Source organism: Mobula birostris, chromosome 4, assembly GCF_030028105.1.
Source record: "Mobula birostris isolate sMobBir1 chromosome 4, sMobBir1.hap1, whole genome shotgun sequence".
Taxonomy (NCBI): domain Eukaryota; kingdom Metazoa; phylum Chordata; class Chondrichthyes; order Myliobatiformes; family Myliobatidae; genus Mobula; species Mobula birostris.
In genome coordinates this window covers 75705506-75730288 of record NC_092373.1, presented here as the reverse complement: position 1 = coordinate 75730288, position 24783 = coordinate 75705506, and the positions used below count along the sequence as shown (strand labels likewise).

At 36.4% G+C, this 24783-nt stretch overlaps 1 protein-coding gene across 6 annotated transcripts in view; it reads left to right on the top strand.

Moving 5' to 3' along the window:
• ppp2r3a (protein phosphatase 2, regulatory subunit B'', alpha) overlaps positions 1-10535 on the top strand; it is a 345954-nt gene extending 335419 nt beyond the window's left edge. For all 6 annotated transcript variants that reach the window (XM_072255640.1, XM_072255635.1, XM_072255638.1 and 3 more), the window contains one exon: positions 199-10535. In XM_072255640.1, the coding sequence (XP_072111741.1) occupies positions 199-295 (97 nt within the window). In that variant the 3' untranslated portion in view covers positions 296-10535. The remainder of the gene's footprint in view (positions 1-198) is intronic.
• Positions 10536-24783: the final 14248 nt, after the last annotated feature.

The following is a 24783-nucleotide window of genomic DNA, read 5'->3' as shown; positions in this document are numbered from 1 at the left end:
TGTTTAGAAAAGGCCCCCTCCACCTTATGTCAACTTTTGCTGTTAGAATATTTCTGGAGACTTGCCCACCAGCTCCCCCTCAGTCTTGCCATAACTCTGTAGGATTAAATCACTTATTGTCTGCTTTTGCAATCATAATGCATAAAATTGTTATTCTGTGGATGGATTCTAGTTCAGTCTTTTGCTTCTTTCTTACAGCTCATTTGAAGAAGATTATGAATCGGACGAACTGTCCACTGCCCCAGAACTCAACAACAAGATAGATAAGCTTGTCATTTCCGACCTTCCAACATAAATCAAGGCATGCTTAGCTGCTGGACAGTCAGGGTGACCAGTTGGGTGTGTAGTGTAAAGAAATTGTTTATAGTTTTTGTTGGTTTATTTGTTTGTTGAAGAGAATATGCTAGATTTTATATCAGAACAAAGTACATGCTTACTGTGTGCAATGGACTTTATTCAAAATGAAAAAAATATTTTCTGTGCAATATGTCTTAAAATGCAGTGTTATATGTGGATTTTATTAGCTATCATCGCTGTATTTGACAGTGTTTAGTTATGGTTGTTCTTTGTTTCTCCTTTTTCAACCCTCTTTTTCATATTTCAGGATTGCCATCTTTGCAGGACAAGTCACCCTTTAATCTGTCCCTTATTAAGAATTCCTTTCCTCTTATTAGTATTCTCGAGATCTGATTATATTTTGCTCTCATTGACAGCAGGCAGTAATTGTTGAATATATAGGTTATCTGCACAGATTGGCAATACTACTATAAACTCGATGTAGACTTTTTATGTAGAAGATCATCCCAGATGCTTTCACTGGAATAACATTTGATAAAATGCATTGTATCCCATAGAATCAAACTGGCATCAGCTATAAGATAATAAACTTAAAGGAGAAGCCTGCTTTCAATTTCCCTTTCAAATGTTTACAAGTTTATTGGAGCTTCAACAAAGTCAGAATTGCTGTTGTCTTGCGAGAACTACACCGTCATGGTAACCAGTACAAAACGACTTGTACAGCCTTGCAGTTAGTTCTGATCTGTTTTTCAAGTAATCACTGAGCCTTTATCATGGTCCCTGTTCTGGCTTCTTCTGATATCCATTAATATTCGCATACTATTGAGCCGTGGAGTTTAAAAATTCATTGCACTCCAATTTCTGATACTGTGATGGTCCATTCATTCAAAGGTGGTTCCATGCGGTTTTGAATGCAGATTAAAGATTCAATGTCCAAGGAGTTTCTTTCTTCAAACCATGCAATAATCATTTTATAGCCAAGCTGGTGCCTCCTATTTCTGAATATTAACAGCAGTTTGTAAAGAAAGCAGATGCTAATAAGAAATAGTTAACAGGGTGAAGAGTATGGAAATTTTGAGTCAATTAAACACAGAGCATATGTTTTTTGACGTAACCTACTTTTATTTTGATTTTTTATGTTGTGTACCAAGCTTCTTTCCAGACTTAATTGAAATGTTGCATGTCTAGTCATTTCTATTTCACTCATCCAGTTTTTACTTGTATGTGACATATTCCCCACCTATTTCAATTCACTCAATGCTAAGCTGTCTGAATTTGCAATTTTAATGCACTCCAGTTGTCTCTGCTATGGAGATCAGTTATTCCATGATCCAGTTCAAATTGTTCATAGCTCCCTGCTATTTCATAATTTCTTGACTCTAGTGAGACTTATTATCATTGCAGAGGGGATAAAATTTTAATTACGGCCCATGATATAATGTAGCATGGGCCAACTACCTGTTTCAATAAATGACAAAGTAGAAACTTGATATGACTGTTATAATCGAGAAAATTAAATAAAACAGTAAAATTATGGCAAAATTAAGGGCTGCCCCCAACACATCCTGAGGTTGTGTATGTTGTTAACACAATGTATTTCACCATATCCTTTGATGTACATGTGGTAATAAATAAATCTGAATCCAGGACACAACATGTGGAGAGAGGAATAGAGTTAGGGTTTCAGGCTAAAGACATTTCAGCTTTTATGTTTTCTTTCAGCTGTCCAGCAGGTACAAGATTTTGGCCTTGGTTTCAAACTGATGTTTTAACAATATAGAGTCAAGCAATACCTAATTCTTAAACATAATGATTTTAGCAAAATAGTTTTAATTGAGGGTGACTTGAATGGAAACAATGATTTGTTTTTTTATTTACATTTTATTTTCTCAAATATCTTAGCCATTATTACTTTCATGGCTTTTGATATCTTCAATAACAGGAAAGAACTGAAAATGCTGTGAGTAAATGGCAGATCTGTCAGAATATGCAGAAAGAAAGGAATGGTTAATAACTTGATATACAGTGGATTCCAGTTAATTAGATACATCAGGACAGATATGTTTTGGCACAATTAAGTGGCTGCCCTAATTATCTAAAGTTTCATGCAAATAGTTAAGAAAGTATAAAAAGACAAACAACCATTTGAGTAATAAATTATGTATTCAAACGAAATGCAAAACAAATTAGAACACAACCAAAGCTACTACAGTACTTTAAAACTGTATATTAATTCATATTGGTTACTGATGGAGGCATTCAGCGAGTGTACTCCTGATGTATACAGCAATGTATTCTTTTGAACAGAATCTGCGCGGATACCAAGTGCAGATAATTGACTTCCTTCATTGCCGTCCTGCATGAAGTAATGTCGTAAACCAACAATAAGCTCCCTGGCGTCCTGTGTAGTTACTAGTTCAGGTTCAGTTGTGTCATCTCATCACTTGTCTTCATATTCCCCCTGCCCACTCACCCACCGTGATGTTTTGATACAATGCTTTCAACCATTACATCCCCCAAATCTTCATTTTCATTGTAACATTCAAGATGATTATCGATACTTTCAATTTATGTGTAGTTGCTAACTTTTTCAAGTAATGAAATCATTTCATTTTTACTCCCACCCATTTCCAGCATCTGAGTCTGAATAATTGAAACAGCAGTAAGCAAAACAATTCTCAATTGTCTTACTGCTTATTTCTTGGCAACTATCACCGATAAACTATACTGCCTGTAAAAGGGTAACCCCTGCACTCACCTCCTTCGCCATTGAAGAAGCTGTCAGTAGATTATCTTCATTTGCTTTGAGAACGTGGTTCAGCAACTTTCTGTGATACGTCTTTAATTTTTTTTTATCACTCCCATTTCCATTGGTTGTACCAAGGATGTGTTGGCAGGTAGAAATTCCTGCTGGATGTTTCCCAAACATTCTGCAATAGGATGTGCTGCACAATTGTCAACAGGCGGAAGAATTTTGCTTGATTTCTGCTGTAACCCCATATCCCAACTCATCAGCCATTTTTTGAAAGGTTTGGAAGTCACCCAGGCATTTTTATGAGCATAATACTTCATTGGTAAACTATCCATTCTTAAGCCCTTAAACAAAGGTTAAACATAATTATGTAATCTATTGCTTTCTTTGAACCTGATAGTGTTGCCAGTCTCTAACAAAAAAGAACCATCCAGCATGGCACAGTTTTTTGGCATTATAGATATCATCTGCACAACATTTTTGAAGCAAGTTGGGAAGATTTGTAGAATTCCATGTTTCTGTACTTGCAGCATCAGCACTACCTTTCTTGCTCTGTGCCTTCTTGAATTTATTGTGTTTCCTTCGAGACAACCATCTGTTGCGTTAAAATCTTCATGACCCAGCTTCTTAGCTAGCTCCTCTGACCTGTTTTTTAACATTGGTCCACTGATATGCACACTTCGTCCAGTTACTATTGTCTTCAACATCTGGATCTTTACCTTCATGCTTTCCTTTTTGGGACGTTTCTTGTTCTCCTTGCGTAATGCCCATTCTTCTCAGCGTTTATCTTGCTGCTGTGTCAAGCATGCAGTTCTAGATTTTGGCACTCCAGTTATCCCTGCCAGTTGATGATGACTGGTATCAGGCAGATGGCTTTTAATTTGGTCTATTAGGATAATTTTTTTTTAGCTGGTGTCAAATCTTTTCATCTTGGCAAGGGTATCAATTTTTTTAGGTCAAAAAAATTATCAAAAATTACTGCTTTATGAATTGGTGTCTGTTGGCCCAAATGGATAACATAACGCAAGCACATGCAACTAACCCAACTGTTTGCTATAAGCACAGGGTAGTGTCTAACGGCCACACAAGTGCGCGTGACTGATTGTCTTCTACTCCAATTAAGTGGCATAGTGTCACAGATAAAGAGAATCCTGGCTATTTTCTTGATTTATTTTTATTCCTTAAGAGTTATCCCAAATAAGCGGCTTCCCCAATTAATCAATGGCCTACTTGACCAGAATCCATTGTATTTCATTTATTATTTGAACAGTTTCAGTGCTCTTATTTCAAATATAAAGCTATTGAGCAGCTTTTCTGCAAATTAATCTATCAATTTATTTATAATTGAGTAAACCTTCCTCAAATCACCCTTTATCTCCACCCCGGTAAACCTTTCTTTTTCTGCAGTTTTGTGGATTATTTATACTTGCTGTTGACCAACCCTGCCAAGAATTATGTCTTTCCGATTGTCGCCATCTATCTGCCACAGTTCTATCATAGTTTGTTTTGAACAAGCACAATATTACCACATTTACAATTTATTAATGGATATGAGGTACACGTGGTTTCTATAAATGTGACCAAGCTGCAAGTCTGAATGAGGATATCACTGCCTTGGCTGCAATTTATTACTCATCCCTCATTACACCTAAACTGGTGTGCAGTTAGTCCTTGAAGGGCTTGGAATCAGTCAGAGGATAGACCGTTCCCTGAAGAATATTTGTGAATCAGAGGATTTTTTACAACAATAAAGTCATTTTGTGGTCAGCATTAGTGATAATCTTTTCATTTCAGATATAATTAAGTAATTTAAATTCACTCGGTGCCAGAATGAAATTTGAATACAAACTCTGGGTCAGTGATATAGGCCTTTAGATTCTAATACACTAATTGAATTACTATACTGTCATAACCTCGAGTAACTATTTACCTCTATTCATTTCCCTCATCATTACATGAGCAAACTTCAGAAATTGATTTAAAAAATGGCAATTAACATAATGTTACATAACTATAATACAACATTTTTAGAATTACCAGTGGAACAATGCACTCCCTTTTTAATCAAAAATACTTTAGTTGAGAATTATTATCTTTAGCCTCTGCAGTTGAAATTCTAGAACTGCAGCAATGTCTTTAAATGGAAATTGAGCTTCCTTTACCAGCAAGCGAAATAGAACGAGCTTCGATGTAGACTTAACACCAATTTAACTACTGGCCACTGAAGTTAATTTATTGCCTGTCTATACCTTTCCATTGAAGTATTAACACAGTTGTGGAGAAAATTATAGATTAAGCACTAAAATGGAACTTTTTGAGTGGTACCCCTTTTTTTATTGTTTAAGCAAAAGAGCACACTGTAATCAATACTACTTAATTCATTTTAGTAGAGTCTGGCTTGTCTCTCTTCCGGGTTCTTTTTTTAATCAATGGAATAGGATGTGTTTTCTACATCTGGTATGTATAAGAACAAACTTGTGTTGGAAAGATCTAACCTCAATTGAAACCAACTGGCAAGCAGATTATCATAAAATTCCACACAGGTGATTATTTCAGGAATTTAACCCAGCGAGAGTTAATTGAGAAGTTGCTTTGAGCTAAACTCACATCATCTCTCAGGTTAAACTTTAACCTAGAATGCACAAAGAAAGTTCCCTATAAATTAGATTTAGATATTTGTTCTATACACACAGAAAACAAGTAAGAAACAGTTTGTTATTTAAGTAGAAATGGGAAATTTGGTGAAGTGGTTTTATTGGAAAGTGCAGATAGTTTAGTTATTCTATATATGATGCAAATTATTGACAATAGATGGAAATTATAATTCAACTATGATTGTGTAAGGAGGAGCTTGTGTAAGCTTCAGTAGATCACAAAATATTATTTCAACATTTGGTGTATTACACTTCCTTACTAAGTTGCTCTATTTACTGGTTACACACTTCAATTTTACTCAATTTTAGTTTTATACAAATATTCCACTAATATTTCAATTCTACTTTTTCCAGTTAGATATTAATATAAATTATCTTGTGTGTTTGTGCATTCCATGTTTTATCAGTCAAAAAAAAACATTGTTCAATTTTTTTGTTACCATTTAGTAAAATGTTCAAGTAAGAAAATATTGATTAGATTAATTGCCATCCAAATGCCACTTTGCAGTAGCATGAGCAAATATTTTAATTATTTTCTAATATGCTTTGGAAAATATACAATCAATCGGATTTCAATTTCTGGACACGAGGACTTTTGGTGGCATTTTCCATGGCTGTTCTACTCTTGCATGGAATAGCATGAAAGTACTGTATACTGGAAGCTTTTGTTTACATGCTATGCTGGTTGCTACTTTGTGACTGAAGTCAGGATTCACTGTGGAATCCCTGATTCTGTTTGGCTGTTCAGTGATTATAGCTCCTTTGGGTAGGATGTTTACTCAGGAGAGGTAAACATCATGAAAACAGAGCTTATGATCAGTGGGAGACGGGACACCTCGCTCTTTGTTACTCTAGATTTTCTTGTCCATCTTCAAACATATGGATTAAAAATAACCATGAAAGCAAACTTTAATCATCATCATCATAACATATAGTATCAAATGAGTATACTGTACTCAAAATTATACATTTGAACATGTGTTCTGGAATTGTATTTGTGGTTCTGAGGTAGTGAAAGAATTTGATATCCTGGCTGAGGATCTGCTTTTAACTGAACTATTTCATTCCAGTAAATGAGCTTTATAACACATAGACTGGATAATGCTTCAACTAAAACAAGTGGCAGGAAATTCAGAGAACAGCAGTAAGTGTTCATACTGGACTACTTCAGGCTCTGTGCTTTTAATTATATCTAAAGAATTATGAATTTGTGAGTTACAACATTAACAATTAACAGCGGTTGGAAATATTCCTAGAAATAACAACAGGATAGGTAATGAATTTGAATTATTTTTCTTGCTTCAAATGGGTTAGTAGCTACAGTACAAACTCTTAATGAAATTGTAATGCTGGTCACAGTGGTATGTGAAGTGGAAGAATGTATATTTCCGTACAGGGATTGGTGTTAGGATAACAGAAACAACCATTGTGAATTTTGGCCACAGAGTAATAACAGTGGGAATTTTTGTATTTTCCAGCACACAGGAGGCTTTTGTTCAGAAACCCAAAACTTTTTTAAAAAAAATAATAAACAATATTGTCACTTTAAATTGTGGCATGAATGCAAAATTACTGTTTTGAAATTGTGGTATACTATTGGCTTAGTACAAGACAAAAGCAATGTTTGACAAGTAATAACACTTTCTCCATGTGCTACTAGTAACGAAGTATTAAAACTGATTTACAACGTTGCTAACTTAAGCAGACGAAAAAAATCTCTTCTCATAAATAACTGATTACTCATCCATAATTATCTTTCATGACAAATTGTTGGACTGTAAGAATTATTTGATACTTTAATTGCTTATTTATTTTGGAGATCAGCAGAACATGAACTATGATCCCAAAATTTTAAAATAAGATGGATGACTGGACAAAAAGTATGATTTGTTTTCTTTCATCTAGAATATAGAACAAATTGTTTGATTGTACTTTGTTCCAGTCTCGCTTGTATAAAGACTTTGTCTACTTGAAATGAATTGAAATCAGTATGGAAACTTCCAATTATCTTAAGACCATTTGATTTGGGTCTACACTGGTACCACCTAATTATTAAATTCAGTGGATTCCAGTTAATTAGGACACATTGGGACCAGTACATTTTGGCCCAATTAAGCAGCAGCCCCAATTAGCCAAGTTTCATGGAGATAGTTAAAAAGGTATAAAAAGACAAACTACCATTTAACTGAGTAACAAATAATATATTTACATGAAATGCAGACAAATTAGAACACAATCTAACTACTACAGTGCTAAAAACCTGTATTAGTTTGTATTGGTTACTGACAGAGCAATTCAAATAGTGTACGCTGGTGTATTCTTTTGATTGATTGTAAATCAGCGCAGACACCTGGTGTAGATAGATAATGTTCTACCTTCATACAATGCTTTTGAAGAATGCATCTTCCAAATCTTCATTTTTATTGAAACAGTCAAGATGATTGCCAATTCCTTCAAAATCTGAAGTTAGTTCCTAACTTGAAGTAGTGAAATTGTTTAATTTTCACTCCTCTCTGTTTCTCGCATCTTCAAGCTTGAATGCTTAAAATCACAATGAGCAATGCAGTTCTGAATTGTCTAACTGCTTATTTCTCACTATCAGTGACAAAAATTACTGTTTTTTGAACACAGAAGCACGCAACTGGTGCTATTTAAAAACTTCTCTCTATGTGTAGTGTAGTGTCTAATGGGCACGCAAGTGCACGAGAGTGACACTAGTTAGAAACTGTTCAGCAACCGTCTCCTGTCCCAATTTAGCAGCATAGTGTCCCAAATAAACAAAGGGAATCCCAGCTATTTTCTCAATTAGTTTTTTTTTTGTTCTGTAAGAGTTGTCCCAAATAAGCAGCTCCCCGATTAACTGATGGCCCAATTAACCAGAATCTACTGTATTCAGAAATGAGAGTGTTAATTGTTTTTCCTTAAATTTTCACCATAGTGATTGAGAATTAAGCATACTATATCACAGATGGCATGTACAGATGTTTCTGTGGAGTTAATATAAAAAACATGTTTTTGTGCATTTAAAATTAACAATGTAAAATTTCACTTTTGGTTCTTAGCTCTAGGCAGGTAGAATACCAACCAGCCTATGCATATAAGAACACAAACATTTTCAGTGTACTAGTATTTCATTTGTCCTTATGATTGTATATTGTAACTTTGGGTGGTGATCTTGGATAAATACTAACATAATTAAGCAGGTATACTGGTATGTCACGTGCCATTATCAAAGTCATTACTGTACCTGTGAAGCCTTATCCTTTGAACTCCACATGGCTTTGAATTTGTTCCTTTGGAATTACTGCCCTGGGTTTAGTTAAACTTCCTCCATTCAACAAAGCCAGAAGCAGCAAATGTAGTACTTTCCCAAAAGAACAAAAGGTAAATAACAAAGGAAAGTGTATGTTCCTTTGATTACCATGTTGATTTGGCAATGTGCTTGGATTGTGGTTTGGATTATAATTTTTAATATTTTGATTGCATTATCACAGTTAATATTATGGTACTATACAGATTAGCTAGCATAAGCCTACATCCTAGAAATTTTTAACTTGTCATAAATCTTGCTGATGTTTATTTTCCTTGTGTGCATTGAAAACTCCCAAGTTATTTTGTTTGCAAAGGCAAATGGATTTTATAGTTTCATAAGCTGCATGCTTTTATTAGATCATGAGCAGGACACTCAAATCATTTAGGACTTTAATCTGGAGGAAAACTACATAGCTAAACATGAAATGTGCCAATATTCATTTCATTTTTTAAAGGAGGACCCTCCCCCCCAAAACCTTACCATATAATCCTTGGTTCTTGTATACTGCCATTAATTTATACTATTAACCAGATCAGACTAATTTTCAGCTGTAATATTTAATTGCCCACATAAAATGAAGGTGTATTTATGAATAAAATGACAGAGGTATGCAAAATAATCACAACCAAAGTTGGTCAATGTGATAGGTCCACAAAAACATGGACCTCTTGCCAGCCAATTCTGTATTTTCCTTTCAACACAGTGCTTGTGAGAAATGATGAAACTATTTAGAAAGCTTACATCTGTACTTCCTGTTTGTGAAGCTTGTTAAAATATACAAAGACTATATTCTGCAACTGCCATTTACTTGTTAACATTTTGTTTTGAAAATGTGCCTTATTTATAACCTTAATGTTTTAGAGAATTAATGTATACACACATAGAAGTGTTATTTCTGTAAGTATTGTAATATAAAGACTATAAGCCAAAATGTATGACATTTGTTTGTTCATTCAGCGTGATTTGCAAATATAGAAACCTCAGCAGTAGAATCTTTGTAAATTTATAAACTACCTTACAGGGTTTTCTTTTTATATATGTTAAAAAGCAGAGGAAAGTGACTTTGAGATTGAGATTAAATATTCAAATTATTCTTTGAACTGGACGGATTTGTATATTAAGTGAGAAGCTCCACCATAGTCATGTAACACTTTCCAGTGTTATTTATAGGTAAGAGGGCCTTTTTTTTATTATTGTTAAAGTATGCGTGATTCAGATGTAACACAGTCTGTCCAAAATGACTAACTTGATGAAAAGTTGACATTTCTTTTTCACAGTAATTCTTGCTCTATGCAAAATCAATGGCGCCATCTCTGAAAAGTGTGATCTACTGTAAACAACTCAAACTGCGCAAGTTTTTATTGTAATTATTAATGGTTTTAAAACATGGAAATGTTTTAAAATAAAACTTATATGCTGGTTTTGGTTGCTGAAAATAATCATTGGTGTGAAATATGCTGTTTATTTGTGTTAGCATGGCTTTGCATACACTTTTTTTGAAATTAAATAAAAAATTTTAAAGAGGTTGCAAGTTTCTTAGTTAATTTAATTTTTTTTTTCAAAATTTTCAGTTCACGGCATTTGTATCTGCATTCAACTAAACGCATCATTTTTAAAGTTAATCTAATTTTCAAACCAGAAGACATTAGGTAGCAATTAGGAAAGAAATGGCTTTCCCATTTTCCCAGCTGAAGCACTGTGACATTTGCAGCAACCCCTCAGGGTCTGTTCTCTCCTGGTAACTATATGAATACGGTACAGTAAGTTTACAATTAGAAATACAAGTCAAAGTGTGATGAGTGTTTACAAAATATAGGAAAATGTTAGAAGCTATACAAAAGACATTTTGGGAAAGTAATCAGTCAATGTGAAAATGGTTTTGTAGAAGGGAAATATACTCTGACCCATTGCAGTTCTTACATTATACAGGAGTGTACCTAATAAAGGAGTGGAACCAGTTGTCCCCTTCTGCACTCCACTGTTATAATGTGTGGTTATTTGAGTTACTCTTGCCTTCCTATCAGTATGAACCAGTCTGGCCATTCTCCTCTGACCTCTTTACACCATTCTCTGTAAACTCCAGAATGGTTGTGTGAGAAAATCCCAGGAGAACAGTTTCTGAGATATTCAGACCACCCAGTCTGACACTAACAATCATCCTGGAGTCAAAATCACTTGGATCACATTTCTTCCCCATTCTAATATTTAGTCTGAACAATGACTGAACCTCTTGACCATGTCTGTAAGCATTTATTTATTGAATTGCTGCCACATAATTGGCTGATTAGCTATTTGCATTAATGAGCAGGTGTACCTAATAGAATGGCCACTGCGTGTATGTATTGGATAACCAGGATTTCCTGAAGGCATTTGATGAAGTGCCACAACGGAGGTTATTGTCCATTAGCCAGAGAATTAAGGCCATATTATCTAAATGGTAAGAAATGCAGTGTGGTACATCTGTGTCCTTGTTCATGACACACAAAAGGGTTCTGTGCAAGTAGAACAAGTAACTAGGAAAACAAAATGTTACTGTTTATTGTTGGGGGAAATAGTTTTGTTTCAGTTATATGGGGCATCGATGAAACTACTCTGGGTCATCTGTATGATGTTGATCTTGTTACTTAAGGAATAACGCATTTGTAGTTCAGAAATTTATTTGACTAACAGGCTTGTGGCAGCAACTCAGTACATAAAAGCATGGTTAAGAGGTTCATAAACAAGAGAAAATCTGCAGATGCTGGAATTCCAAGCAACACATACAAAATGCTGGAGGAACTCAGCAGGCCAGGCAGCATCTAGGAAAAGAGTACAGTTGACACTTTGAGATAAAAGCCTTCGGCAGGACTGTCCTATGTGTGTGCTTTCAAGAGGTTCATTGTTGTTCATACCAAACATCAGAAAGGAGAAGAAATGTGATCTAAGTGACTTTGATCATGAAATGATTTTAGGGCCAGACAGGGCAGCTTGAGTATCTCAGAAACTGCTGATCTGGGATTTTCACACCCGTGTCTCTGGAGTTTAGAGAGAGGCGGGGGAAATGCATTCAATGAGTGACAGTTCTGTAGATGAAAATGGCTTGTTAATGAGAGAGGTCAGAGGAGAATGGCCAGACTGGTTCAAGCTGACAGGAAAGAGACAGTAACTCAAATAAGGATGCTTTACAACAGTGGTGTGCCTAAGAGAATCTCTGAACGCACAACACATCAGACCTCAAAAGTGGATGGCCTACAGGGCAACCAACCAGGTACCCAATAAAGTGGCCTCTGAATGGATTTAGATGACTGGATTTGTGTCTGCTAAATTTTCGAAGAGTGAGAGGGGACTTGACTGAAACATACAAGCCATGATGGTGCTTAACAGGATCCTCGTGGGTGAATCTAGAACTCTGGATTGCTCTTGAAGAATATGAAGTCACTCTTTTAGGGCAAAGTGGAAGTAACTTTTGCACTCAGCAGGTTGGGATCTCTCTCAAAGGACAGTGGAAGCATTGTTTTAAAGCTTATAATTATTAAGAGTGTGAATAATTAGCTTGATTAGACAAGAATGAATAGTTGATATTATAATTAGGTAGGCTATGATATTATTAAATGGCAGAGAAGGCCCACTGAATCAGGTGGACTCTGCTAGCTCTTAATTCATATTAGACCAGTGACAGTTTCCTTTAGTCACTCAATGACCATTTTTGAGGTGCAAAATATTCATACTAAAGATTATTTAATCTAACATCTAAACTGGACTAGATTGAAATGGATCTACAGAATAACTCATTAAATGAAGTAAAAATCATACTCCACTTGTGCAGTATTTTCCTGCATACACTCTATAAACTACACACATCAAACCTCCCACCTTTTCCTTCGATGTAAGCAATCTGCTTGTATGTATAGCTGAAGTTCTTTCCAACTATGAGATCCTCTTGTCTATGGAGAAAAGGAATGAGATCAAATTGATTGTAGACACAGTTACCCAGCACTTTTACAATTAATAAAGGTTCTATGAAAATTATTAGCAGTAAAACTGCTAAAGAAAATGCCTGTCCTATCCTGACTCGGGTCACTAAGTACTTATGAAGGCCCTCATACACTGCATCATACAAATTTGCACAGCAAGTAGCTCATACTTGGTAAACTGATGCCACATATCTAAATTCCCATGACTGTGTGGTGCAATATTTGTGCATTACAGAAATTATTCACCTTAAGTAAAATAATTGTAATAAAAACAAAATATCAGAAACACACAATAAGGCAGCATTTGTGGAGAGAGAATAAGATAACATTTCAGGTCAGTAACCTTGCTCATCTCCCTGGTATTTCCACCTACCATTTCAGATTGAGCACAATATTTAATATGAAATACCTGACATACTACATTGGCAACATGCCCCATGCTGAGTAATATAGATATTATTGTGCGTTAAAGTATCATGTCATATTTTGTACCATTTATGTTGATAATTGGAGAAGGACTAAAGCAAATTCTAGGGGTTGCATGAAAGTAGCCTGGTGACTCCAAAAAAAAGGGCTGAACTTTAGTGTTTTTCTATAGCACCATAGATAATTTCAGAAACACTACAAAATTTCAGTATGAAATAGTATTTGCCCTTTTATGATTTCTATATACTTTTGCTATTTATTTTAAATGTCTACGTTTTCTAGTTGATGATTTTTTTCCATGGGAATATTTTTATTATGCCATTTTAAAGGCCTGCGGTGTTGAGCAGATTCAGACTATGACTCCAATGTCATTTCTGATTAATTTCTCCTCATATTTTAAGTACAGAACAAATAAGGTTGGCATGTACAGTTACCAAATTGTCGTTTACCAGATGTGGTCAAGCATTTGAAGATTATTAATAGTTATTCTTGAGACAAATTCTGCTATGAAATCTGGCTACCATTGCATTAATTAATGCAGTAGTTTTATTGTAATGAAACAGCTCCTTTGTGCTTTCGCCTATGAAATTTAAATTAAGTTAATTTTAACCATAAATAACAGCCCGTATACAGCTTTGCCAGTATTGGTGTGACTGCAGGAAATTGTTGTCATAGCAACAGCAAAGCACCAGCCAGATTCACCTCTGTTCTTTTCCAATTGGTCAAGCTCCCTGCTACGTACTCAAGAATTATCTGATTACATTCTGCAGATATAAGCTGCTAATAGGTCTGCAGCTCCCAGCAGGAAACTGCATCTATATTGTCTCAAAGAAATACCATCTTCCCTTGGTTGTCCTGTCTTGATGTGAGTCACTATTGCACGTCCATCTCCAGTTGTTTTGATCAGGTGCAGCAGCTTCTTCAAACTTTTCACTCCTGCTTTCCTCCACTCTCTGAGAATCTCCATAAAATGTCACTTTCTAACTCTGACTCCCCATCTTTTTACCTCCTGTCCTGATGAAGGGTCTCGGCCCAAAACATCAGCTGTATTCTTTTCCATAGATCTTGCCTGGTTTGCTGAGTTCCTTCAGCATCTGCAGATCTTCTCTTGTTTTTGATAAAAGGATAAACGTTGTATAAACAGGAACATTTTAAATTCTGAACAAGCATTATCCTTTAATTAATCTACAGTGTAGGCATTCACAGGGAACAAGATGCTATAACAGAAGATAATGGGTACTACATTAGCCTATTTTTGAAAGACTAAACTGCTTTTTTTTCTTGTTCTTAAATAATTCTCATTAAGTTACATTAGTTTATTATTTTTCTTCCACCAAGTTAAATTTAGATGGGACAATTGCTTCTAATGAATGCACGACACTAATCAGGAGACATAATTACATTGACCAATGTTACAACAGTTGCAATCTTATTTAAATTTTATACAAGCCACTAGTGTGCAATAACTTCGTATATTTGCTAATAACTGTGAGAGTGAACTTATTGTGACAATTTGACTTCGTTGAACTAAAAAACTTAACACTTGATTATCTATTACAATGATACATAAAGTAAAATATATAAACATTGATTAGATTCCACTTGTTGATTCTCAGATATTGAGCTGAGGTGGATACTAAATAAAAACAAAAAAATAAAATTTTAAAAAATTGAATGTCTAGTACTTTAGAAGAAAATATGAATATGCACTATGACTCTATTGATAATTGGTATTCTGAGGAAACTTTCTTAACCCAATTCTGAAAAAAACAACATTATTTATTAGAAATATTGAATGTTAAAGTTTGTATTGTGTACTAAATACTACTAGCATCATTTTGTAAATTAATGCTGTGGTTCTTTACTCTTGTTTGCATGTTGAGGAAATAATATGACTCTAGGGATTGTAGAGCTGTTTGGTTATTTACAGCTATGTAATTTCTACAAGTTTCAGGTTTCTTAAAGATAAATTCCATTGCAATGAACTTTGTAAACAATGTTGTAAAGAAGTAACTACAGTATTTGTGAATTTTGCCAGAGAAAGATATTTCACAACTTCTTTGGCATTTTGATTAAGTTAATCCTACTTAGATTATTTTGCATTTATTGGGAAGTTATTTTTTTCAATGAATCTGATTTTTTTTAATATGATCATCAGTTTGAAAATTCCTTAAATAAGGATTAATTATTAAATATACTGGAACACCATAGTCAAAGATGTTGTATGTTTTAATGACAATTTTTAAATGCCAGGTCGATACAAAACACAATAATTCAAATACCTACATGAATATTTGCTATACTCTATCTTTAGGAGTTTGCTTACCCCCTGTACTTTGCTTACCAACCACATATTGGAGTCAAGGGTGCCATTATCTTCCTGTTTCAACGGGCTTACAGCCATCTGGATGAACCAGGCAACACTGGGAGAATCACGTTCTTTGATTTCTCCAGTGCTTTTAACACCACATGACCTGCTTTACTATTGAGTAAGCTCACGGAGATGTTAGTGTCCTGGATTACAAATTACCTGTCCAGACGGCCACAGTCTGTGAGATTGCAGAGCTGCGTATCAGGTACTGCGGTTAGCAGCACAGAGCACCTCAGGGGACTGTCCTGTCCCCCTTCCTGTTCACTATCTACACCTCGAACTTCATATACAACTCAGAGTCCTGCCACCTGCAGAGTTTTTGAGTGATTCAGCAGTTGCAGGCTGTATCAAGAGGCTGAGTACAGAAGAGTGTGGGGCAACTTTGTTGAATGGTGTGGGCTGAATCAGCTGCAGCTGGACATCACTAAGATAAAGGAGTTGGTGGTGGACTTCAGGAAGGTGAAAACACCTTGCATTCCCATTTCCATCAAGGGAACAGAAGTGGAAGTTGTCTAGGACTACAAATACCTGGGAACTTACTTGGACAATAAACTGGACTGGACTAAAACTAAAGGGGCTCTTGTACAAGGGACAAAGCTGACTGTACTTCCTGTGGAGGCTCCGGTCATTCAACATCTGCAATACTATGCTGCAGATGTTCTATACTCACTGGTGGCCAGCATTCTATTCTATGCTGTAGTCTGCTGGGGTAGCAGGGTGAGAGCAGCTGATGCCAAGAAGATCAATGAGCTCATCAGGAAGGCTGGTTCTGTTCTGGGGGTGGACCTGGATTTCCTGGTAGTTGTGTCTGAGAGGAGGATGCTGCAGAAGCTACAGAACCTTACGGACAATCCCTCTCAACCTCTCCATGACATACTGGACCAACAGAGGAGCACCCTTAGTAACACTGATTCCACCAAGGTGCACCACTGAACGCCACAGGAGATCCTTTCTCCCTGTGGCTATAAGACTCTACAACTCCTCCTCCTTAAGTTTAGAAGTATATGGTTTCATTGCACATTTGTATTTTGCACTATTACTTTTTAATGCACAGTTTGTATTCTTTTTCGTACCTCAAAGCTAACATTTTGTATTTTAAAGTATATATTCTGACTGAACAACCTTGCAGCAAAAATTTCTTTTGGGATAAATAAAGTTTTATCTTATCTTATATACATACTTATGTTTAATTCCAAGAATTTGAAATGCAGTAATATTTTATATGGAAGTATAATATAGTTCAATATTTTTTAAATATATATGAGATCAAAAACATCATACTACTAAATCAACTCACAATGGAACATATGGCTCTAACATGGTGAACGTCATGTTAAAAATACACTGAGAGAATTTTTTTTGAACACAAACAGAATGCTAGTTGTCTGTGCAGCAGTAGTTCTCATTAGTTTACAGTACAATACTGAAGGAAGAAAAATGATCCGGCTTTGATAATCATTGTTAAGAAGCTTGGACATGAGTAGCCTATTTGATTCCTCATGAATATTGCCCCACTGAATTATGCCTGAACCCTTGTTTCTGTAATACAAGGACAGTTTAACAAAATTATTTGCTAAAAGTTAAGAGGTACAAGGTCAAGGACACTTGATCTCAGCATATGTGCTAGCCTTTTAAATATCAAATTTTGAGACAAGTTGCAAATTCTCTTCACAGACAATATTCATACCTTTCAGACAACATCTTTCACTATCACTGAATGTATTGTCTCAACTACTAAGCCGACACTCAAAAATTTCTGGCCTTGTAGTGTATAGTTAGTGTAGAGTGACCATGAAATTTCTCAAAATTGTCTCCAGACTGCACGTTTTTATTACATCAGATCAATCGTGGAAAGGAAAATTCCTCCAGAAATGAAATCAAGCCAGACACAATACTGAAGATACTATTGCTCCAAGGTCGTGTTTTCCGTGACAAGTAACTCACCTACAATACTACCTAATCATCACCCCATCTATAAGACATGCAGGACTTATGAATGGAATGCTCAAAGTGCTGCTTCAATCACACCGAAGATCAACAGCATCAAATAAAAAGCAAAAGCAGCTGGCTTGCTTGGTATCCACACATCATCCAAAACATTGCCTCTGACACTAATGCATCACAGCTATAGGTACCATCTACAAAATGCAGAGCAGGTACTTGCTTAGCTCAAAAATTGCTCTCAAATCTGTGACCTTGACCACCTAGGGGAAAACATGATCATTTACAGGTTCCCTTTCAAGTCACACACCATCATCTTTGAAAATATACTCCCTTCAACACTACTGTAACAAATGGCCCAACAATTTATGTATGACAAAAAAAGATACTGGAAATAGTCTATAGTTCAACTATGATCTGTGGAGAGAGAATGGGTACAGAAATATTTCAATTCAATGACCATTCTTCAGAACTGGAATGGATCACAAACAAAGCAAGTTTATGCTACAGAGAAGGTGGGGGGGATGGGACTGAAAGAGCAGAAGAAAGGTCTCTGATAGGGTTGAAACAAGTGGGGAGAGGTCCTCTTAAAATAACAGTGAAGGCTAATGAATAACAAATTATAAGTTTGAAGTATATATAAAAAAAGAAATCTTAGATACCAGTATAAAAGAGAGAAAATTGAATGCTAGAAATGGAATGTCATGGCTGATTATCTGGAATGACAGTACAGTATTTGGTGTTTAATCTTGAAGCCTCTAATATTTCTAACTTGGAAGATGGGGTACTGTTCTAACATCAATGGTCGATTTGCATTGAACCTCAATGGAGCAGACAAGGTAATTAAAAACAGAGCGATCAGAATGGGTGTGGGATGGAGAATCAAAGTAACAGAACACAGGAAGCTCAGGCTGAAATTGCTGCTTTATCCAATACAAGAGTTTGGGTCCCTGGTTGACCGGGACAGGATAAAAGAGATCTCTTGTGAACATTCTACCGGGAGAGTAGAGGGCATTGATGGAAATGAAAGAGTGGACCAAGGTGTCACAGAGGAACAATACCATAGGAATGCCAAAAGCAGAAAGGGGAAGATGTAGCTGGTGATGGCACCACGTTGAAGCTATCAAAAATTGTGGAACATGGCCCATTAAATATGGAGGCAAGTGGAGTTGAAGACAAGGAGAAGAAAACTACCCTTGTTCTGGGACATGAGGTGAGTGCAAGGAACAGACATATGGCAGAGATTAAAATAAAGGAAACAACATATCCATAGCAATACTGTGACAGATGACATTGCCAGAACAGGTCTAACAGAAGCATAAAATTGCTGATATGGTAGTGCATGAATATTCAGTGTATCTATATCACAAACCTCTTACCTGAAATGCGCACAAGAGATGGGAAAGGGAAGAGTTATTGATAATTCTGAGAAAATTTTAAAGAAAATGTGATGAAACCTTTCAGAATAAAAAGCACAACTGACAGTTATGAACATTCTAACAAAGGTGAAACCTGAGGGGACAAAAACAAGGAATGTATTACATATCACACAACACTTTAGATTGGTCCATAAGAATGACACAGTGTCTTTCCGTTTCCTGTCATTTGAATTCTCCATTCCACTCCAATTCTAACTTGTCTTTGGCTTCTACATAAACAAAGTTCAAAGCAAGACCAAAACATAACAACTTGTCTTTCATCTCAATGAATTTCTTCAAGACTCAAAATCAAATTTAACAATTTATTTCTCACATTTCCCACATTCCATTTTTCTCTCTCCTCTCCTGTTATTAGGATTGATTTGATTTCCCTCATAGCTTTCCTTAATATGGCTTTTGTCACTCCTTTACAACCTTCCAACTGATGTTATAACCACTCATGTAAGTTAATCTCATTTCCGGTCCATCAACATTCCACATTCACCAGCCAAATGTGCAACTTAGACCTAATTTCACTCTGAATCCTCCTACTTCTGATGAAAGACTGTAGGTCCCATTTCTTCCTTCAGAGACTTGCTGATTATTTGCACCATTTCCTATTTTCTTTTCAGATTTTCATTATTTTTTTTCTAAACTATTTGTTTCTGTGTGCCTTCTCTGTACCTTATTTTTATTTATTCATTTAACTTTTGCAGCAGGATGCCCAAATCCATACCAAATTAGTTTTAGCTTTGCTCCCATAGTATGTTAACACTGTAACAGGAACATTGGTGTCATAGACAATGGCATACCACTAAACCATAGAACAACTAAACATATGCTCCACAGCACAAAGGCCCCAGAATCTGAAGGACTCCCTCATGTACCATGTCATCAGCACATCAGTCTTTTTCATTGGTTCCTGACACAAGGAATAATCTGGAGATTAATACCTTTAACAATACTAATCATAAATTCAGGATCAGAGTCCAGTTTATTATCACGGAACACACATCATGAAATTTGCTGTTTTGCTGCAGCAGTACAGTACAACACAGAAATTACTACAAGAGATATACATGAAAATAGCGAGGTATCGTTCATGGGTTTATGAACTATTCAGAAATCTGAGGGGAAGAAACTGTTCCTAAAATGTTGAGTGTATTTCTTCAGACTCCTCTACCTCTTCCTTATAGTAGTAATGAGAAGAGGGCATGTTCTGGATGCTGAGGGTCTTTCACCACGGATGTTGCCTTCTTAAGGCACTGCCTTTTGAATATGTCCTCAATGGTAGGTGGCCTTGTGCCCATGACGGAGCTGGCTAAGTTTACAGCCTTCTGCAACTTCTTTCAGTCCCATTTATCGAAGCTTTCAAACCAGGCAGTGACACAACCAGTCAGAACTTTCTCCAAGATACAACAGTAGAAATTTGCTCGAGTCTTTAGTGGCATGCCAGATCTCCTCAAACACTTAACGAAACACAGTCATTGGTGTGCCTTCTTCATGATTGTATCAACATATCAGTCCCAGGATAGACCCTCTGACATATTGGCACTCAGGAATTCTAACCCCTACCCTACGAACTCCATCTCAAACTTCTTCCACATGTGTTTGGTTCCCTCACTTGCAGAATTTTCTTAAATGTTCCATGGTGAAACTTATCCTGACGTGATGAAAGCAAAACCATATGGGACTTGGATCTGTGATGAAAGGACCAAAAGTCAGAAGTATCTGCCTGACATCCTGGCCATTGAACTCCACTTTCCAAATCTCTTCCCTCATGTTTAAGCTTCTTTTCAATTCACTGGACCCCACAGTACATAATGAAGTTACCCTAGAAACAGTGGGTTCTTCCGTGGATATTCTACAATATTCTTTGACTTCTAGGTTAGTTTAAGGATTGTAAGGTAGATAATTCTGCTTTAAAAAAAGGATAGAGAAAACTGGAAATTATCAGTTGACTAGCTCAACATTGATGGGGGAAAATGCTCATGTCCATTATTAAAAGTGTAATAACAGATCATTTGGAAAATAGTGACAGGATCAGTTTTCTCCAGTTATATGCATTAAATTTGGGATGGTCAACACATCTGATAAGCCAATTAAAGGTATCAGATGTATGCAATATTAGGTTAACCAATTTCCCTGTTACCCACCCTTCCAAAACAATAAAGCAACAAAAAAATAAAACAGGAAGATACAGCAATTGTCATTAACCCAATATTATAACCAACAGTCATTATTTGCTAAAGGAAATGAAACCCATCCACAAAAGAACAAAGCCTAGAGAAGTCAAGCATTGGCGTATATTGCATAGCAGACTCAATGGGCCAAATGGTCTAATTCTGCTCCAATGTCTTATGGTCATCATGCATTAATAGTGCAACCAGATTTCCTACTTCTGTTTCAACAATATTTGTGAAATGCTTTAATAGAGAATTGTTTGTATTCTCTGAATTGTATTACATAAAACAGCTAAATGTTCAGTACCTGCACGGCACACATCTGATGGGAGAGGAGGAACAGTTCTCTAGGGTAGAGAATTCCAGCGATTCATGACCCTCCAAGAGTTGAAACATCCTTATCAAACTGCTCAAAAGCTCGGTTTTGTAAATTTGGACAGCATGAGTTCAAAGCTGCCTCATAAGTCAACCCCTTTGGGAATCTGAAAGTTGAAGGAAAAGTTTGAAATAGAAGATATGATTCAGAAGATGGGTATTTGGGAAGCAAAGAGAAAAAGGCAGGCAGGAATTCAAGGAAATGACAGAAGTAACAATGACCAGAGTTTATCAGTAAGGGCAGATCTTAGGAACACGAGAATACCGGCAAACAAAAAGTCAGAGTTAAGATACGACAAAAAATTTTGCAAGAAGATGTGGGAGTTTGTGATATATATATATATCACAGTAATAAGTTATGATGATGGCTATGTTCAAGTAGAATCAGTTTTGACAGGGGATAAGAAACAGCATGAGTAAGAAGTCACTAGTATTATATAGATCTCCTAACACTAGCCACACTAGAGGACAGGGTGTAATCAAGAAATGATAGGCACGAAAAAGTCTGCAGATGCTGGAAAAGCAAAGCGACACACACAAAATGCTGGAGGAACTCAGAGGGTGAGGCTGAGGTAGCTGATGTTTCAGGCTGAGACCGCGTGCTGCAAATAATCATGTGATTTTAATCACCACATAGATAGGGTGAACCAGATTGGCAAGAGGATGAGTCTATACAGTGTATTTTGGAATGTTTCTTAAGCAATACAATATGAGACCGAATTAATGAATATTCTCATAGCAAGGATTCCCCAAGGAAAGAATAACCATGGTAAGACACCATTGCAAACTCAGTTTAAAAGGACAAGAATCTTGCGTCTGAAATAGGAACCTAACCTTAAGTAAACACAAATGCAATATCATGGAGGATAAGTTGGTTGAAGTGGACTTGAAAACTAAATTAAAGGCATAATTATATTTAAGTAATGGTAGAGATTTAAAGGGATATTTCAATGTACAGTGAAATGCTCCACAAGGACATACCATTGGTATCCAACAAAGGAAGTCATAGGTACACAATGCTGCAGATTAGTGATTTGTTAGAGGATTAAAAAAAGTCAAAGGATGATTAAACAAAATATAGAGAGAAATGATTATGACAGTCATCAAGCAATAGAAAAACTTGTTTCCATAGGTATAAGAAATATGTCATGAACATATGTCATGAAATTTGTTGTTTCACTGCACAGTACAGTGCAAGACATCAAGTACAAGCTACAATGGATAAATAAAATGCACAAAAGAAGAATAGTGAGGCAGTGTTCATGGATCATTCAGAAATATCATGGTGAATGAGAAGCTGTTTCTAAAATATTGAGTGCGAGTCTTCTGGCTCCTATACCTTCTCCCCGACGTTAGGCGTGTCCTAGATGGTGGGGGTTCTTAGTGATGGATGATGCCTTCTTGGGGAACTCTTTTGAAGATGTCATCAGTGGTGGGGAGGAAGCAACACACATCAAAGTTGCTGGTGAACGCAGCAGGCCAGGCAGCACCTCTAGGAAGAGGTACAGTCGACGTTTTGGGCCGAGACCCTTTGTCAGTGGTGGGGAGGGTTGTATCTGTGATAGAGCTGGCTGACTCTAACCACTCTGCAGCCTCTTTAGTTCTCACACATTTGAGACTCTATATCAAGTGTTAATGCAACCAGTCAGAATATGCTCCACCGTACGTTTGCAGAAATTTGCAAGCCTTTGATGACATATTAAATCTCCTCCAGCTCCTAATGAGCTATAGCCACTGGCATGCCTTTTTCATGATTGTGTCAATGTGTTGGGCATGGAATGGATCCTGAGACGATGACGTGTAGAAACTTGAAGCTACCTCACCCTTTCCACTGCTGACCCTTCAATGGGTGTGTGTTCTCCCAACGTTCTCTCTCTCAAGTCTAGAATCAATTGCTTAGCCTTGCTGATGCTGAGTGCAAGATTGTGTCACAACACCACTCTGCCAGCCAATCCCTCATTCTTAGACATCTCATCATTGCCATTTGAGATCCTGCGTTTGAGCAGTGCCTAGCCAACAGTTATGAGGGAAGAGAGAGTAGAGTGGTACAAAGTCCAAGGTAAATTTATTATCAACTACATAAATATCACCATATGCTACACTAAGATTCATTTCCTTTCAGGCATCCACAATAGAAGTACAATAGAATCAATGAAAAACTATACATAAAGACTTACAACTAAAATGCGGAAGATAATCTATGTATATACAAATAATGAATAAATGAATACCATTGAGAACACGAGATGTACAGTCCTTGAAAGCTAATCCATAAGTTGTGGAATCAGCTCAGCATTGAGGTTATCCACACTTGTTCAGGAGCCTGATGGTTGAAGGGTAACAACTGTCTCTGAACCTAATGGTACGGACTCCTGTACCTCTTGCCCGATGGCAGCAGTGAGAAGAGCGTGGCCTGGATGGTGGGTGTCCCTGGTGATGGATTCTGCTTTCTTGTGGCAGAGCTCCTTGCCGATGTGCTCAGCAGTGGGAAGGGCTTTGCCTGTGATGGACTGGGCTGCATCCACTACTTGCCATAGCCTTTTCCATTCTTGGGCATTAGTGTGTCCATGCCAGGCTATGATGTTGCCGGTCGGGGTAATCTTCTCTGTATATCTGTAGAAGTTTGTCAGAGTTACAGATGACATGCCGAACCTGCACAACCTTCTAAGGAAATAGAGGCAATGTCACTCCCGCTTTGCAATGGCACTTACGTACTGGTTGTTACGTTTTGCTCATCCAAAACATAAATTAATTTAAAGCAAAAACGAAGGAGCAGGAATGAGAGTCTAACTTGTTTTTTACTTTAAGTGAGGCTCGCAGCTACCATATGGTAGCATCATGATGTATGCAATTCACATATTTTAACATAACCATAATAGATTATGGAAACAAATATTTACAAGATTACTCAAATATTATTGAAATACTAGACACACAACACTTCTCCATTCTTAGCTGTAAACTCCAACTCAATAGAGAATTCATTTCAACTGACATACATATCATACTGTATACTATATAATACAACTTCTGTATAGAGAGACACAGCATAGTAAATTTTAAATTGTCCCATCCAGACCTGAAGATTTAATCACTGTGG